General features: G+C 29.8%; 1 protein-coding gene across 1 annotated transcript; it reads left to right on the top strand.

Annotated features, from left to right (window-relative positions):
- The first annotated feature begins 8660 nt into the window (after nt 1–8660).
- LOC133698380 (uncharacterized) lies at nt 8661–9384 on the top strand. Its single transcript, XM_062121283.1, has 2 exons — nt 8661–8923; nt 9044–9384. Exons 1-2 carry the CDS (start codon nt 8831–8833, stop codon nt 9128–9130), a joined length of 180 nt encoding a protein of 59 aa, XP_061977267.1. The 5' UTR covers nt 8661–8830; the 3' UTR covers nt 9131–9384.
- The last annotated feature ends 7732 nt before the right edge of the window (nt 9385–17116 follow it).

A 17116-nucleotide genomic window follows, 5' to 3' on the forward strand; every position in this document is an offset into this window, starting at 1 on the left:
TATTTTGTCTTTCCTTCAGCTTCTGCAATTTGATATTTGCGTTCAGTTTATGCAATTATTTTGGTATTTTGCCTTCCCTTCAGCTTCTGTAATTTGGTATTTGCGTTCAGTTTTTACAAAAAAATTTTGTGTTTTGGTGTGATCGTATAACTTCAAGAAGATATTTGTTTAGTTTTTGCAATCTTTGTTCAGTTTTTGCAATTTGGTATTTTGTTTTCCACTGTTTTTACATTATGGTTCTCTGTGATTGTTTTATTATGGCTACTAAAAGAGATGATTCACTTCAATCTGTGAGTGTGAGGTTGGATAGGAAGAACTATTTGTATTGGAGCTATGTAATGAGAAATTTTCTTAAGGGTAAAAATATGTAGGGATATGTCAAGGGAACCTATGTGGTCTCTAAAAATACTGAAGAAGGGGATGTTGCTTTGATAGATGCATGGGAAGCAAACAATGTAAAGATCATTACTTGGATCAACAAATTCTGTTGAGCATTCCATAGGTATGCAGCTAGCGAAGTATGAGATAATTGGCGAAGTATGAAACAACAAAGGAGGTTTAGGATCATCTATAGAGGTTATTCATGCAATCAAATTTTACAAAGCACTATCAGTTAGAGAATGACATACGAGCTCTTCACCAGAAGAATATGAGTATTCAAGAGTTCTATTTTGCCATGATAGATCTTTAGGATCAATTGGCTCTTATAGAATCGGCAGAATTAAAGGCATATGGTGTTATATTGAGTATAGAGAGCAACAACGATTGGTACGTTTTTAACAGCACTTCGCAGTGATTTCGAAGGACTTAGAGGTTCAATACTGCATCGTTCTCCACTACCTTCTGTTGACTCGGTTGTCAATGAGTTATTGGTTGAAGAAATACGTCTTCAGTCGTATTCTGAAAAGGGTATTCTTTCTATTTTGAATTCTTCTGTATTAGCAGTACCCTTTAAGCAATTCTCCAATCACCACCATAAGCCTTGCACAAGGGTTGACTTTGATGAGTACAGTTTATGCAAGCAGAAAGGTCATTAGAATGCTCAGTATACTAAGTTGAGACAACATAATCAAACTTGAAAACCTGACAGTCAATCACAATCTAATGCTCATAAACCACCTCAGAGTTATAAACCACCATACCATAATATCGCAACAGTAGCTTCCTCAGGCTCTATTATTGATTCTAGTACTTTGGCTAAGCAATTTCAAAAGTTTCTCTCTTTGCAGCCACAAGTAATGTTCGTTTCTTCTTCCATAGGTTAGTTGCCTCATAGTTCCTCAGATGTCACATTCTGAATGGGTTTTGGATTCTGGTGTTTCACATCATATGTCTCTAGATTCATCATCTTTTACCTATGTTTCCCCTTCGCCCTCCATTTTTGTTATGACTGCTGATGGCACTCTCATGCCCTTAGCAAGTGTTGGTTCTGTTGTCACACCTCACTTGTCTCTTTCTAATGTCTATCTTATTTCGAACCTTAAATTGAATATTGCTTCTGTTGGTCAATTATATGATTCTAGTGATTATTTAGTCATTTTTTCCTCTTTGTTTTGTTATGTACAGGATCTGCAGTCTTAGAAGATGATTAGGATAGGTCATAAAGAGAATGAACTATACATTTTGGATGAATTAAAAGTGCCAGTTCCCGCTGCTGCTGCTATTATTGTTGATTTGTCTTCTTTTCATTTAAGTCCTTCATCTTCTAGTTTTTTTATGGCATTCTTGTCTAGGACATGTTTCGTCTTCTTGTTTGAGATTTTTGGCATCCACATAAGCTTTAGAAAATTTAAAAACTTGTGATATTTCTGATTGTAGTGGATGTAAACAGGCAAAATTTTTCGCTTTACCTTTTAATCGAAGCATTTCTGTTTCTTCTTCACCATTTGACTTGATTCATTCTGATGTATGAGACCTTCTCCTGTTGCCACAAAAGGAAGGTCTCGATATTATGTCTCTTTTATTGATGATCATACTCGTTATTGTTAGGTTTATTTAATGAAACATCGTTCTAAATTCTTTGAGATATATGCAGCTTTTCGAGCTCTTATCAAAACTCAACATTCTACTGTGATCAAATGCTTTAGGTGTGATTTGGGTGGGGAATACACCTTTAATAAATTTTGTCAATTGCTTGCCCTAGATGGAACCATCCACTAAACTTCATGTACAGATGCTCCTGAGCAAAATGGTGTTGCTGAAAAAAAACATAGGCACATTGTTGAAACTGCTCGTTCTCTCTTGTTGTTTGCTTTTATTCCTAGTGAGTTTTAGGGAGAAGTTATTCTTACTACTGTAAGTTTGATTAATACAATTCTATCTTCTCATAGTGAGTTTTAGGCAATTCTTGATCTGTTTTGACAGCAAGTTATGGATGAGAAACTTTATCCTTTATATTTAGGTTAATGCTATGCACTCATATTAAGCAAATCATTGATAATTCTAGTTTTCTTTTTATGTTTAATCTTAATTATTTTCACAGTATGGATTGGTTTTATGGCATGGAAGTTATTAATTTATTTTTGTATTTTTCAAGCAATATCTGGTGAATTGTGCCATGTCGTCGTGTTATGAAAGCAGTAAGCTTAGCATTTCAAGCAACAAACATGCTCAGTGTTCCATCATTTTGTTCATCAATGGCTAATTATTAATATTGTGATTGTTTTGATTGTTAGAATTAATTTTCAAGCATCATGCATCCTGATGATCATCTTCTTGAAATTTCAATACTGTAGTAGGATTTGTTTTGCTTCTTTTGCAATATTGTTGTTTTCTTACAAGTATGTCAATAGGAACAAATCAACAGAAACATTATTGTTGATCTAGACCGAGTTTCTAATTTTTTATTATCATTTTAATGTACCAAATATTGAACATAATGAAATTCTAGAAATATAAAATCTCAGTGTTGCATGTTTATATGTAATTTTCAAGACTAGTTGGGACTTACTAATATATGGGATTGGGATGGATTAGAGATTGTTTACCATCGATCAAACAATTTAAAACTTTGTACAAAATAAGGAATTAACCCTTCTATTATCTTTATTACAAGTTTTATCTGTCTAGGTATTATTCTCTTATGTTGATTCTCTTTTTTGTTGATTGTTAGATGTTATAATCTATGAAAAAGATGAAGAATTTCTTTTATGCTGGTTGTGAGATGCTAAAAAAAAACACCGACGAAATATTCTTTTTATTAGCGATTTCATCAATGTTTGTTCCGTCAGCACCTTTCTAATGCTAAGGGATTGTTTGACAAAAAATGGATTGTAAAAGCTTATTTTGACAACAAAATATTCTGCCAATGATTCTGTCGGAATTAGAAATCATCGACCAAATAAAATCACCAATGATTAACTTTTTGATGACAATATTCTGCTGGCAATTCTGTCGGGAAATTCTAATACCAATGAAATATTCCATTGTCATTCTTCAATTTTTAGGAAGTGGAAAGAAGGCAAAAAAAAACCGTCTGTGGGGAACGTTTGAGGAGGGTTGTTTACAATGATATCCTTTGTAGCGTTAGACAAGATATTTCTAACAGAACTTGTGCTTGTGGTTGCCTCTGCTTTGATAGTTCGTCCTACTTCTCAATTTCATCATGGATAGGGTTCATACTAAGCTGGCAACTTGGAAATAGAGAATGTTGAATAGGGCAAAGAGGGTCACACTTGTTAAATCGATGATTAATGAAATCCCCATATGCAGATTTTGTGGCTTCCTCGAGTGATATGCAATGGTATTGATAAAATCATTCGAGATTTCATTTAGAGCAGCTCTGACACAGGTCGTGGTTTCAATCTTGTGAATTGGGATACTATTTAACGCCCTTATCATGGTTGTCCCTATTCCAGCTACTCCACGTCCAGATGACAGGATTATTTGGGAGGCTAATGATGTTCGTGTTTACAATTCTAAGTTTGCCTTTCATTGGCTACTGGACAGATCTACAACGCTGCAAGGAAATCCAATTTGGATCTAGGTTTGGAAGATAAAAGATTATGAGAAAGTTGGGGTGATGGTTTGACAGATTATTCCTGATCGTCTTCCTACAAATCTTTTACACTACAAACAACACATTGCTAGAATCATATGGACAAATACTCCCATCTATAGCTGCTGCAACCAGAAGGAGGAAAGTGTTTTGCATTGCCTGTAGGACTATCACTTTGCTGTAATCATATGGACAAATATGGGAATAGTAAATGCTCACGGGTTTTGGAACATAAATGTTATGGAATGGTGTAGACATATGGTTAATTTCTTCTAATGATTCGTTCCTTTTTCTTTCGGGTGTTTGGTGGATCTGGAGGTGTAGGAACATCATTGCTTATGGGGAGAATTGTGCAGGTAACAATTGGCTCATAAAGCAAATTCATCTTTTTAATGAGGGTCTTCGCAATGCTTGGGTGAAGCAAGCGATCAGGCTTTGGAGGAATTGGCATTAACCTGCTTTCAGAGCTTCTCGCAATTAAACATGGGTTGGTTCTAGCTTGGAACCAAGGCTACAGGAAGATCATCTGCAATTCGAACGCCATAAATGCCTTGAGACTAATTCATGATGGAGATTTAATTTTTCATAAGCCTGGGGCTGTTATCGTGGATATCAAGGAGCTTTTTTGAAAAGAGTGGGAGGTTCATCTTCTTCATGCATTGAGAGAAGCCAAATCATGTGCTGACTTCATGACAGCCTAGGTTTAAGAGCTCATCTTCTAGGTTTAAGAGCTTGCAGATTCAATGGACACTAAATATCGTAGAGGAGATTAGTTTTTGTTTCTTTTATTTCCACTATATATACCAAAAAAAACAAGCATGTAGTGATAATTATTTGGACTCATGCTAATTCATCCACCCCAAACACTCTTGGCGAGTCTTTCTCAACTTTGATATATAATCTCTTTTATTGATTTGCATTTCAAACACTCTTATGGGTAAAGAGATTATATATATATAAATCGACCAACAAGAAATTGAAAAATGTGAATCTAGATTGCTTGATTAATCTTAATTCTATGAAAGAGATGTAATTTTCAAAATCCAAGAGAATTTTGTATTAAAAATAATGATTATTAAACTTTGCTTAATTTGTCAGGTTGATTCAAGACCTAACCAAGTTTTTTTAAATTGGGTTGGAAATTAACTTGATTAAATTTAAATAATTTGGTGAATATATATATAAAAAATACCCAATTAAATCTTAGCAAAATAAACTCCAAGATTTTTTTTTAAAAAATCTTATCTAAAAACTACATTGTTTGATATTTGAAAAGAATTATTCAAAAACATTGTTATTTTATATGAATGATAGTCTTGGAACTATTATTGGTGAGACTAAAACTATGTTGAACTGCTAGAAATCCCAACTAGAAATTAATCTCAAAGAACATGTGTAATCCATCCAAGAAGGTAACAGGTGCTGGTGACACATGCTCCTCTTTATTATTAGCCCATGGCATCATTGATGGCTTGCTGTCACCATTCTTGCTCTTGCTTGCAAGGTGACCTATTCTTTCTGAATTCTCCGACTCCTTTGCTGTGTGACCACCTGTCTTCTTGATCGTGGAAGAGAGCAGAGGCACCCCATATTCATCACCAAAGTAATCAGCACAAATTGCACTTGCTGAACCAAAAACAGACGACATTATGTCACAAAGGCTATAATTTCCAAGCTCTTCGAACAAAATTTAGCGTGTGTGACAAAACATTGGAATTATGTGACCTTATATAGAAGGTACCTTGTCCGAAAAGAAATAAGATTAATTTGCCGCAGGGGAAAACTTAAGGTCGGTCATGTACTTGTCAAGCACTCTTTCTTACAATATTCCTGAATTACTTGGGAAATTTCCTTGAATGAACTTCCTGGCAAGCACATGGTTGCCAACTCGATCCCGTAGCTAATTAGAACAACCTAAATTTACTTTTATTCGTTTAGGGTTTAAAAAATTTCCCACTTGGGTATAATCAAGCAAGACTAAACTAGCAAGAAACTACAAAATTTCTCGATCTATTTAATTGAAGTCAATTCATTTTTTTAGAATGTGATTTTGCTCGTACTTGAAGAATAATAGAGATCAAACGTGAAAAGAATAATTAATCTGATGAAGAAAAAGGTTAATTTTGTGTCCAAAATAATTGATTTTAGCCTTGAAAATGGCTAGAACGTGTGGATCATGTTATTCCATGAATATCATGATGTCTTTTTCTTCTTCTTTTTTGGAATCCTGCTTTTCACTTTGATGGAAGTAAGCTTTTAAAAACATCATGGATGTCAAAATTATTTTTCATGGGTATGTTCCAAAATTCAAAGCTCTCTTGAAATCTGGATTTGCAAATCTTTCAGGTTAACAATCCAAAAGTACAACAAAAACTATGAGAAATCTCAGTTTAGTTATAGATAGACACATAGAGACTTATTCTCAATTGCATCGAAATTTATAAAATTTTATCAATTAGGTGTCAAACGATTTCTATATTTTTTTAGTAATTTATGTGTGATGTGTATACTTGATGCACTTGATTTAAAGAAAGATTAATAAAAAAAAATTAATGAACATTGGTACGGGGTCCTCATGGTGTCAATAAAAAAAATATGTTTGGTTGATGCTTTGTTTGGAAAAATCAAATTAGATTTTGTTGAATTTTTTTTCTAATTAAATCCTTTCAGGTTTTTTTGTCACTTAATTTTTTTTTCAATTTGATCCTTTTTTATTATATTGATATAGCATTAGATTTGGTGATTTGTTTTAGTTTACTTGGTATAGGGGTTTTTGTGGTGTCAGGAAACAAATATGACACTCTTGATTTGGCAAAATCAAGTTTGGTTTTGTTGATTTTTTCTAATTAAAATCTTTTGTGGCCAATTTAATGAGTTATTGGTGGAATTTATAATAGAAAAACAAAATACAAAGAAAAAAAACCAAATTAAAAAAAAAAAAGCAAGGAAACGAGCATGTTTAATCTAAAAATCACACAAAAGATCATTTAAGTTCAAAAACTTATTTTATTTTATTTTTAATTTCTAGGTTGAGAAAGGAAAGAAAATCTCATTAAAAAATAAAAAATAAATAAAAAAAAAAGTTGTTGGTTGGTCACTTTCCAGCAACCAAAACCAATGATTTTAGTGCTGTTGATATATATTTATACTAATTCTTTTTGTATATTAATAAGAAATGGAGGAAAACCATACTAGAATATCTTTTTGATAGAGTTTAAATTATTATTTATCTATAACAAAAAATAATTTTATTACTTTATAACTAAAAAAAATAAAGCGGAACATGAGATTAGATAGCTCAATATATATTTTTATCTTATCTTTTTTATTTTATTTTCAGTTTAAATTAATAAAATATATATAATTTTATTCAACTCGTATTAAATTTTTAATTTGCAGTTAAGATTTTTGTTGATAATAATAATAAAAAAAATCATTGTTTTGTGTTGAAAAAAATAGCTTCATCCCGCTCGGAGAATCAAACTAATTTACTTATAAAACATGAAAGAGAAAGAGGCAAACACCAAGAATGTTTGTATAATAAAATATACAAATAACATCCCTTTTTACGGCAATGCATCATCGTAGTCGTTATTATATCACAGAGCTCTCCTTCCAATTAATAGGGAAAAAAAAAACTTGGGAGAATCTAAATTGAACGGCATCGAGCTTAGGCAAAACCATCACCCTTTCCAACTGCCAACATGTCAGCAACCGCACCTTTATCTCCAATCAAAGCCATCCTCCTCCTTTTTTTAAAAAAAAAAAAAAAAAAAAAAAAAAAAAAAAAAAAAACAAAGCCAATAAAATCACAAATCTCCTCCTTACTTACCCACTAATTCCCTACACCACCTAACTCTCTAATCCCTTCTCAGATCTTTAGTCGAAGACTGACCCAAGAAAGGGTCTGGAACACTGCCCGATCGTTATTGCATTTTTACCTGTTTTTTTACTGGATTTTAAAAGTATACTTGGTTTAGAAAAATATTAAAATGATAATTTTTTAATGTTTTAAATAATTTTAACGTGTTAAAAACTCAAAAAATATATTTTAATATTTTTTCAAGTAAAAAATACTCTTCATCACAATATCAAATATATAATAAATTATTGAGTTAACAAGTAAGTTATTTGGTCGGTTTGGATTAATTATTTTTATTAATATGATTTTATTTTATTTTTATTTTTATTTTTATTTGATATTGACCAGATTAAATTTGGATTAGATTAATTAATGGTTAATATTTGATTGTTTTTTAGATTAACGTTAATATATGAACCAGCTCGAGTATACCTTGATTAATCCTATAAGTAAAGTTAACAACTATATAAATCTTCAATGGTCATGAGATTTATAAAATTTAAATTGATAACCTTTAAAAACAAATTCAAAATATAAGTTGAGTTTCACCCTTGGATTTCAATTATCTTATTCACTAGAAAATTAGCCTGTATCAAACCTCATCGCATTTTTTATGATGCCACGTCGACAATCTCATGGATTATGGTAGGTAGTAGGAGCAGGAGATAAGACCTATTAAAATAAGAAATTAATATTAACTTAGAGCTAATAAATTTACATTAAAAATCCACGTGAGACGGATCTTAAAGCAAAATTAAATTCCATTAACCTGGGATACCCTCCACCGCTGTATAAAAAGGCCAAAAACATTGAAAACGAAGGTCACAAAACTCAAGAAACACAATTTCTCTCGACGTCTGGTTGTGGTAGAGATCCGGCGAGAACGACTCGTCGGATTTCGCCCATTTTAAGCCTTAAAATCTCTTCTTTACTCAAATCCCACATTAAAAAGAAAAACCCCTCAAGAAAACATGAAGGGTTCGTGCACTCTTGTTGCTTCTGTTCTTACTGTCTCCACTGTAGCTTTATCATCATCAGCCCCACCTTCTTCTCCTGTGGTTGAGGTTCTTTTTCTTTCTTCTGGGAAGACGATATTGTAGCATTTGATGTTTAACTCGATGTAAATCCTGACCGTTGATATGTTTGTTGTTTTGAAGGGTTCATCAAGATCATCCTCAATGGAGAAAAGTGGTGGGTCTAATAAGGAGAAATTTGCGCCGAGATTTGATGGATTAAGGTTTATCGAGACCCTTGTCACGGCTCACAGATAATTACTGAGTTAAACATTATAATCTCTGTTAATTTTGTTATTTTGAGGGATTAAGATGTGATTAAAGAGAGAAGGATTTTTATTTTTATTTTTATTTTTTATTTTATTTTTGTGGAATGGTGTTTACTCGGTGACTTTGTGTTTTTCTCTTTAATGTCATTGTGCTCTTGTTATTTTGGATTTTTTTTTATTTTGTAATCTGACTTATAATTATTATTGTTTTTGTTGCTAATTTGGTATAAAAAGAATTAATCAGGGGTCTTGCGTGTTTTATTTATTTATTTATTATTATTATTATTATTATTTTGGGTTCCCTTTATGTTTCCTGGCATTGATTTGTCGTGCATGGGAAACAGCTGCCTGTGGGTTGGGATGTGCTGTGTGTCTTAAAGAGAGTTAAACTGGTTGTTAGATTTTGTTTTGTTTATGAGCTGTCAAATTAGGTTTCTGTAAAGAAAAAGGATGGAGATCAGCTGTGTGTGAAATGATATGCTTTAAAGGGGAAGGAAACATTTTTTACATTGGATGGTTAAGTTTAGATTAAGAGATCGTTTGAAGTGATGCTTTTGATCTTGGAAACATTGTTGCAAGTGTTCCCAAATAAATTCTAAAGGGTGATTGGCATTGTGTTGACTTGAAAAAAAAATTAAATTGATATTTTTTTATAATTTTAATTTATTGATATTAAAAATACAAAAAAATAAAAATTTAGTTGTGTTTTTAAATAAAAAAATATTTTTAAAAGTATCCAAAATCATAAGTTATTGTAAATCTGGATGTTTTGTGTTTTAAAAAAACTTTTTTAAAAAAATTAAAATATTTTTTTGTATTTTTCTTTAAATTATTTTATGTTGTGTTTTTATATTATTTTAATTCACTGATATAAAAAAAATTAAAAAATATTTTTTCAATATATTTTTTTAAAAAAAACATTTTAAAAGGTAATTGTTATTATAATATTAAATAGATATTAATATTATAGTAGTTTTTGTGATTATGATTTATAATTTTTTTGTTTTTTTTAAATCCAAGTTTTCATTTTAATTTCGTGGTATTAAAGAAAAGGTTATAAATTTTAGTTTTTTTTTATCCAAATTTTCACTGAGAAGCATAAAAATCAAAAAAAGCATCTCCAATACAATTAGTTGTGCAAATAGTGGACGGAGAACGACCCAAAAAAGGCAATCTAACAACCAAATTCGTGATTTCAAGCTAGCCGGAGAGCTTCATCAAATTAGGCATGTCTTTGTCGTGTGGGTTCATGCTGGTGTTGGGCGGTTGCTGCTTTAGTGTGTGTGTGAAGGACATAAACAGCTGCTGCTGTGATGGATTCGTGGCCATCTTTAGCCCATTGCTGTTGATATTTCTTTCTTCTTACACAAACCTTAACAGAAATGGTTAAAGTGTTGCCACGAATGGTAGATATTGAAAGAATCTATAATTGTTTGGTAAACTTGGTTAGAAAGTAATAGATGGTTAGGTACAACATGCTTGTCTTGTCTGCCTTGTGAAGGACTACCATACATAAATCGTTCTTATTAAACCTAACACCATGTCAACTTATTTTTTTTTAATTAACATAAATATCCGGACTAATTTATATACGCATCGATTAATTTTATAGGTATTGAAATTAACGACTATATAAATTTCTAGTGACTATTATATTAACAATTACATGACTCGAATTTAAGATTACAAGGGAAGCAAACCCTTTAGAGTTATTTTCTTACCATGTAAACTCTTTCTTGGTTGAGTTGAGTGAAAAAATTATGAACTTAAAGTTAATTAAGTTAATTGGCTAAGTTGATATTTAAAAAAATTAAAATAATATTATTTTAATTTAAAAAAATACTTGTAATTTAAATGAATAAACATAACCTCTGTTATGTTGCAAGTCTTTTTCATACTATGGTTTAGTTTGTTTTTATTTTAAAAATATTTTAAAAAAATTAAATTTTATTTATTTATTTATTTATTGTTTTTATATCATTATAATTTGTTAGTGTTAAAATAATTGTTTTAAAAAATTATTATAATATATTTTTAATCAAAAATTAATTTGAGAAGCATCCGTTAAAAAATTGTCGGTCACATTTTCATTGTTGCAGACTGACACTGTGGTCATGCTATAACTACATCAGGAAATAGACAGGTGAAGATTTCCGAGCTGAGATTTTTCTTAAAATTCACCTTTGCATTTATGGCTCAAGCACATGGCATGATATTTGAAGCCGCACGTCTAGACCCGTGGCCCATGCATGGTTCAGGCCATTGCTGATGTCCCCTTCCAAGTTCGTGGTCTCTATTAAAATAGTGCGTACATAGTTGTTGAACCTGCCAGTTCGGCAGATTGATCAGAGAATATTTGGATTTAGAGTATAATTTGTATCATTTTTTAGTTAAATTGAATAAAATATATACTCACTCAGTTGATTTTATTTAATTTTTAATGATTTAATTAACCTGTTAATCAATGCTTAGGAAAAAAATTTAAATAAAATAATGTTATTTTTAATAAAAATAATTGATTTATTACTCACAGTTTGATTCAATAACTTTGTGACCCAAACTCTTTTCTAGACCAATTCAGAAATCAAGTAAAATACGAAAACTATATTTACGTGGATTGTCGTCCACCTGTGGTTTAACAGACAACAATTGACCTCAAATATGATTTTTGTAATTTGAAATAATACTGCATATTTGGGTTCATAAAATCGTACTTGATACTTCATTATCTTACAGCTGAAACTTAAATGCTAAAATTGTGGATTTTACTGTAAATTTTATCACAGAGCACTATTAATTTAAATAATGTTTTTTTAATTTATATTTTTTTTAATTTCAATTTATTTTTGAAGATCAAACTTTATAATTTCTTTAATTTGTTTTTATAATGTTATTCTAATCTTATAATTATGACCGTGAGTTTAACCGGTTTACTCGAGTTTTTTTTCTCAACTTCATTATTCTATAATAGGTTAATTGAAAATTAGATTTTGTGATTTGTTTCGATTTGTTTTGTATAAGATTATTTCTATCTCATAACGAGGATCATGGGTTTGACAAGTTAACCTTGATTTAATACAGTTTTTTTTTGTCCTTTATTAATCAATTTTTTAATTTTAAATGCATCGTTTAACATTAGATTTATTGAGGATTAAACTTCATAATTTAATTTTTATTGGTTTGTCCCGGTCTCATAACTCGGGTCGCGAGTTTAGCAGGTTAACTCGGGTCATTTTTTTATCATTTTCTTAATTGATTTTTTAAAATTTTATCATTCAATATTAAGTTGATTTGAAATTGAGTTTTATAATTTATTTTGATTTGATTTATACGAGGTTATCATAATTTCATGACCCAACATGCAAATTAGCAAAGTTAACCTAACTTGACCCGAATCAATCTAATATGTTCTCGTCTCAATATTTTAAAAAAATATGTCATCTTAAATATTTATTTTTAGTAAAACTATATTTTTACTAATCATCCAAGTTATTTTTTGATCTGTCAAGTTAACCAAATCATATCAAATCCATCCCCACATGGTTTTAAATTTTTTATCTACTAAAACAAATATTACAAATAATTAAATATTTTTTTATATTAAAAAAAATTTTCTGTCACGCAGCTTAGCCATGCATAAATAATCTAGTATTTACTATTTACAGTTTTTTTGTTGGCAAAGTGCCATTGCCATTCATGAATAATGCTGCAATATTTTTTTAATTTGTTTTTCTAGTTCTAAGCAAAATTCCACTGTTTTCCTGGGCAACTTGCAAGATTCATGTGAATAGTTTGGAAGTTCAGAGTTTCGGAGCTTGTAGTTGAGACACTTGCCACCCCTGTGACCGACACCGACAACATTGATTTGCTAAAAAAAATGAGTGAATGTTATTTTAACTAGCATTTGATTTACTTCTAACTATGGAGCTTATACTTTTCTTGATCTAATTTTTCTTAATTGGTTTTAAGAACTCTTTCAAGTTAAGTTCAATATCCCAGAAATAAAATTCTATATATTTCTTTGGTTGTTATGTTGCTAATTTGTTATAATATTCTCAAAATCTAAATTTTCCTAATTGATTGTTGTTAGGTGCCATACGTAGAGAATTAGAGATGCAAAATGCCAAAATCTAGTTTTTTTTTTCTTGCAATTATTTGTTTTTTTTTAATCCTTAGAAGATTTAGTGGGTTTTGAACTATATTATTAGGATAATTTTTTCTCATTCTTGAAATAAATTACCATTTGATCTAAAAAATCATTCGAGATGACAAGCAGCTAACTTATATATCATTTTAGCCATGTTAATCATAATTGTTAGGACCAATTTAAAGAATAATTTAGGAAAGGATATGGGTCCTCGGGTTACTCAGTTAATCATTTTTATTAAAATAACAATGTATTTTTTTATTATTGACTTGACTATGTTTAGATTGAGTTTAATTAAATTAATCATGTTATTAAAAATCTAATTAGATCAATTCTTATCAAATTAAATTTTAAAAGATAAAATTAAAAAAATAATTATAATTTTTAAAAAGTAAAAAAACCCAACCCAAACACATTTAAGTTAGTATATTAAATCTATAACTTGGTCGTAATATTAGAATAACTTTGTAAAAAATAAATTGAATAAAATTATGAAACTCAATTATCAAATAACTCAATATTAAAGAGTAAAACTAAAAAAAATCAATTTAAAAAAAACAATGAAAAAAAACTTCATATCAAGACAAAAAAAAAAAAAGAAGCTACCAACTGAAATCTTAAATTAAGCAAATGAGAAGGAATCAAATTGAAATAAAAAGTTGAGAGATTGAAATTAAAAAAAGAAACATGAATTTTTATCTGACCGTGTAAATCAATCCTTAATGTTAAAAAAAAAAACTAAATATTTCTAAGAACTTTAAATTCGGTCTCTAGAGCTTTAATTATATTAAATTAATAAAATTAAATTTTATTTTATCAAACTAATAATTAACCGAGCGATGAAGCACCTCGAGATCTTCACATGCACGTATGGAAAACAAATCACTTAGAAATCAAACCAATTTGAAAGGATCAAAGAAAAAGACAAAGATATTAAGGGATGAAAGTATAACAATCCTAGGGATAAAGAAAAAAAAGAAAAAGATGTCCGAATGAACAGTGCATCCCCTCAAAGTCTACAGTGAACGATGACTGAGGGGACTTAGTTGTTTTTTATATATATAATTATAATTTATAATAATTATCACAGCTAAGAGCAAAACAACTTCTCTTACCCTCAGATTCTTAGCCATTCAAGTTACAACTATAAGACAATGAAAAGTATTCAAGTCTGAAACCCAATGGGCAGGATTATTTCAAAAAAATAAAATAAAATTGAGGCCAATAGTTGTCTTTTAAAAAATACCATGGAATAATGAGGGTCACAAAGACTCACAGGCAGACATCAGTTCATGCAAGGGCATTTTAACGGAGACCACAAGCTTGCTAGAGGACATCAGCTATGGCCTCAACCTTTCATGGGCCATGGAGCTCGATGTGACTTCAAATCAAGCCATATGCTTGAGGCACAAATGCAAGGGTGGTTTTTAAGAAAATCCCAGCTGGAAATTTTGACCTTTCCATATCAGTATAGAACAATAATTTCATTAAATAATTTTGATGGATATAGTTAGAATTGATTAGGTTATATAATTACTATTTAAATTTTATAAATATCAGGATTACTTAAGACTTACATGGTTATTAATTTTAAAACCTGTAAAATTAGTTAAGCTGCGAGTAAGGTAGCCCAAATATCTATATTATTCTAAAAAATTTAATCTTAATGATCATCTTCAGTAAATCATCCATGTTTGTTTTATTCTGTTCTATTGTTAATTAATCTTGCATCTTCCTTCACTATTGATGAAAACAACGTATTCTTGCCTTGCAGCTTATTCTTTCAAACAAACACATTGATTATTAATTGATCTCTTTGACAAAAAATAAATTATGGTTCTTCTAAATGGTTAAGAACTTAAGCAACTAAAGAACATTGGTTTAGCCCATACATGCTTTACTTAGGTATTATTTGTATTTGCGGTTACATCATATTTTTGAAAAAAAACATTTTTTTTAAAATTAATTTTTTGAATTATTTTGATGTATTGATATCAAAAATAATTTTAAAAAAATAAAAATATTTATTATTTTAATATATTTTTAAATAAAAAATATTTTTTAAAAAATCACGGCTACTAAAACACTATCTTAGATTGTTAATCCTTAACCCCTTTCTAATTATAAGACGGGTAGTGTTTGTCTCAAGATGAGGATGTGAGTACTCTTCTGTAAGAATGGCCACACGAAGAGGAGGAATAAAAAAGCAAAGTAAAAGAAGCATAAATATGTGTCCTTTGAATATGTTTACGTGCATGGTGATACCTCACTTTTAAGAAGTAAGAAGATGTAAAAGATGTATACGTGTTTGGTATTGCGGTAGCTGTTGTGGTTATGTTTTAAATTTTTTTTTTTATAAAAAGTACTTTAGTTGAGGTTGGGTTGAAAAAATATATATTTGGTTAAAACTGTGGTTGAAATTGAGGTTGAACAAAAAATAGTTTAATGTGTTTGGTTAAAAATGCTTTTGAAATTGAGGTTATAAAATAATTTTAAAAAATATATATTAATATTTATGGTTTTTAATTTAAATATTGTAGATTTAACTATTGCTATTATATCATGAAATAAATCATACTTTATATATAAAAAATTTTATTGTTCCATTAAACTATCTACAATTTCATTACGTACAAAATTCATCCGACAAGAATTACAAAATTAAGAAAAATATTATCAAGAATAAAATTACGATTACAGTACGAGTAAATTTAATTCACCTTAAACTAATTTATTTAAAAAACAAAAAAAATTGTTGTTCGCGTTCACGTGAACAGTGCGAGTGAAATCAATTAACTACACTGTTTTTTTTATAAAAAAAAAACTGTTCACGTTAACAGTGCGATAGTGGAGCCATGCTCCACTGTTCATTAGAAATCCCCACGAGAAGCATCTTGAAAACTTGTGGCACAGCTGCAAAGTTGGTGGGTCCTACCAAGCAAAATCATTTTTTTTCTTTACCAAACGTTGATATGTGTGGCTGCGGGGAACCTCACCCGCAGCCACATTACCAAACAGTCTCATGTAAGAATTAGGAAAGAGATTGATGGGGAATGGTCTGATTTTTTTTTAACGTGGGTGTTCGGGTCAATTTACACTATATAAGTTTCTAGTGGTTATCATATTAATAATCATAGGGTTCGAACCTGAGACCACGGGAGAAGTAAACCCTTTAGTTTTAAATTTTTATTACTAAACCACCTACTAGATGGTTTTAAGTCTTTGAAACTTGATGTTAAAGATGAACTTTTGAATAATTTTTTTGGTTCTTTTTTTTGCAAGGAAATGATTAGAGCTAGATTATTCGGATGAAGAAGATAGTTATAATCCTTGACAATGCATCATTAGCTACTTCACCAAGTGTATCAGATTTTGGAATTTTTTTTTATGAAGTGCATGATTTTTCTTTTTTCGATAGCTTCAGTGAAATTCTTTTTCTTGATGATGTAGCTCAGAGAACATGATGGGGTCATATGCATAGTTCAAGATTTAGGTTGAAAATTGGATAGATAACTTATATTGACTTGGGTATATTAAATTTTTAATAAAAATATATCTTTTTAGATAAAAAATTAAAAACAACAATATTTTGAACAAAAGTTTTTTGATAAAAACTCAAATGATCAATCAGGCTGATATATTAAGTTATTTAAGTTTAATCAAATCAACTTTACAAATATTTTAAAAACAAACATAACTCAAGTTAAGTCAAGGTTCAGCGGGTTATTAGATAAATTTATTCATTCAAATCAGGTTTAATAATTATTGTAGTACTGTAATACGTATCGGATGAGAAACTTACTGTAATGATAGATTTCATAATTTGTT

This window comes from Populus nigra, chromosome 1, assembly GCF_951802175.1.
Source record: "Populus nigra chromosome 1, ddPopNigr1.1, whole genome shotgun sequence".
NCBI lineage: Eukaryota > Viridiplantae > Streptophyta > Magnoliopsida > Malpighiales > Salicaceae > Populus > Populus nigra.

Bases quoted from the DNA above. Each gene is read 5' to 3' on its own strand.
- LOC133698380 (XM_062121283.1), top strand. From the start codon at position 8,831: ATGAAGGGTTCGTGCACTCTTGTTGCTTCTGTTCTTACTGTCTCCACT. The intron at 8,924-9,043 runs GTTCTTTTTCTT...TCCTCAATGGAG, and splicing joins CTTCTTCTCCTGTGGTTGAG to AAAAGTGGTGGGTCTAATAA.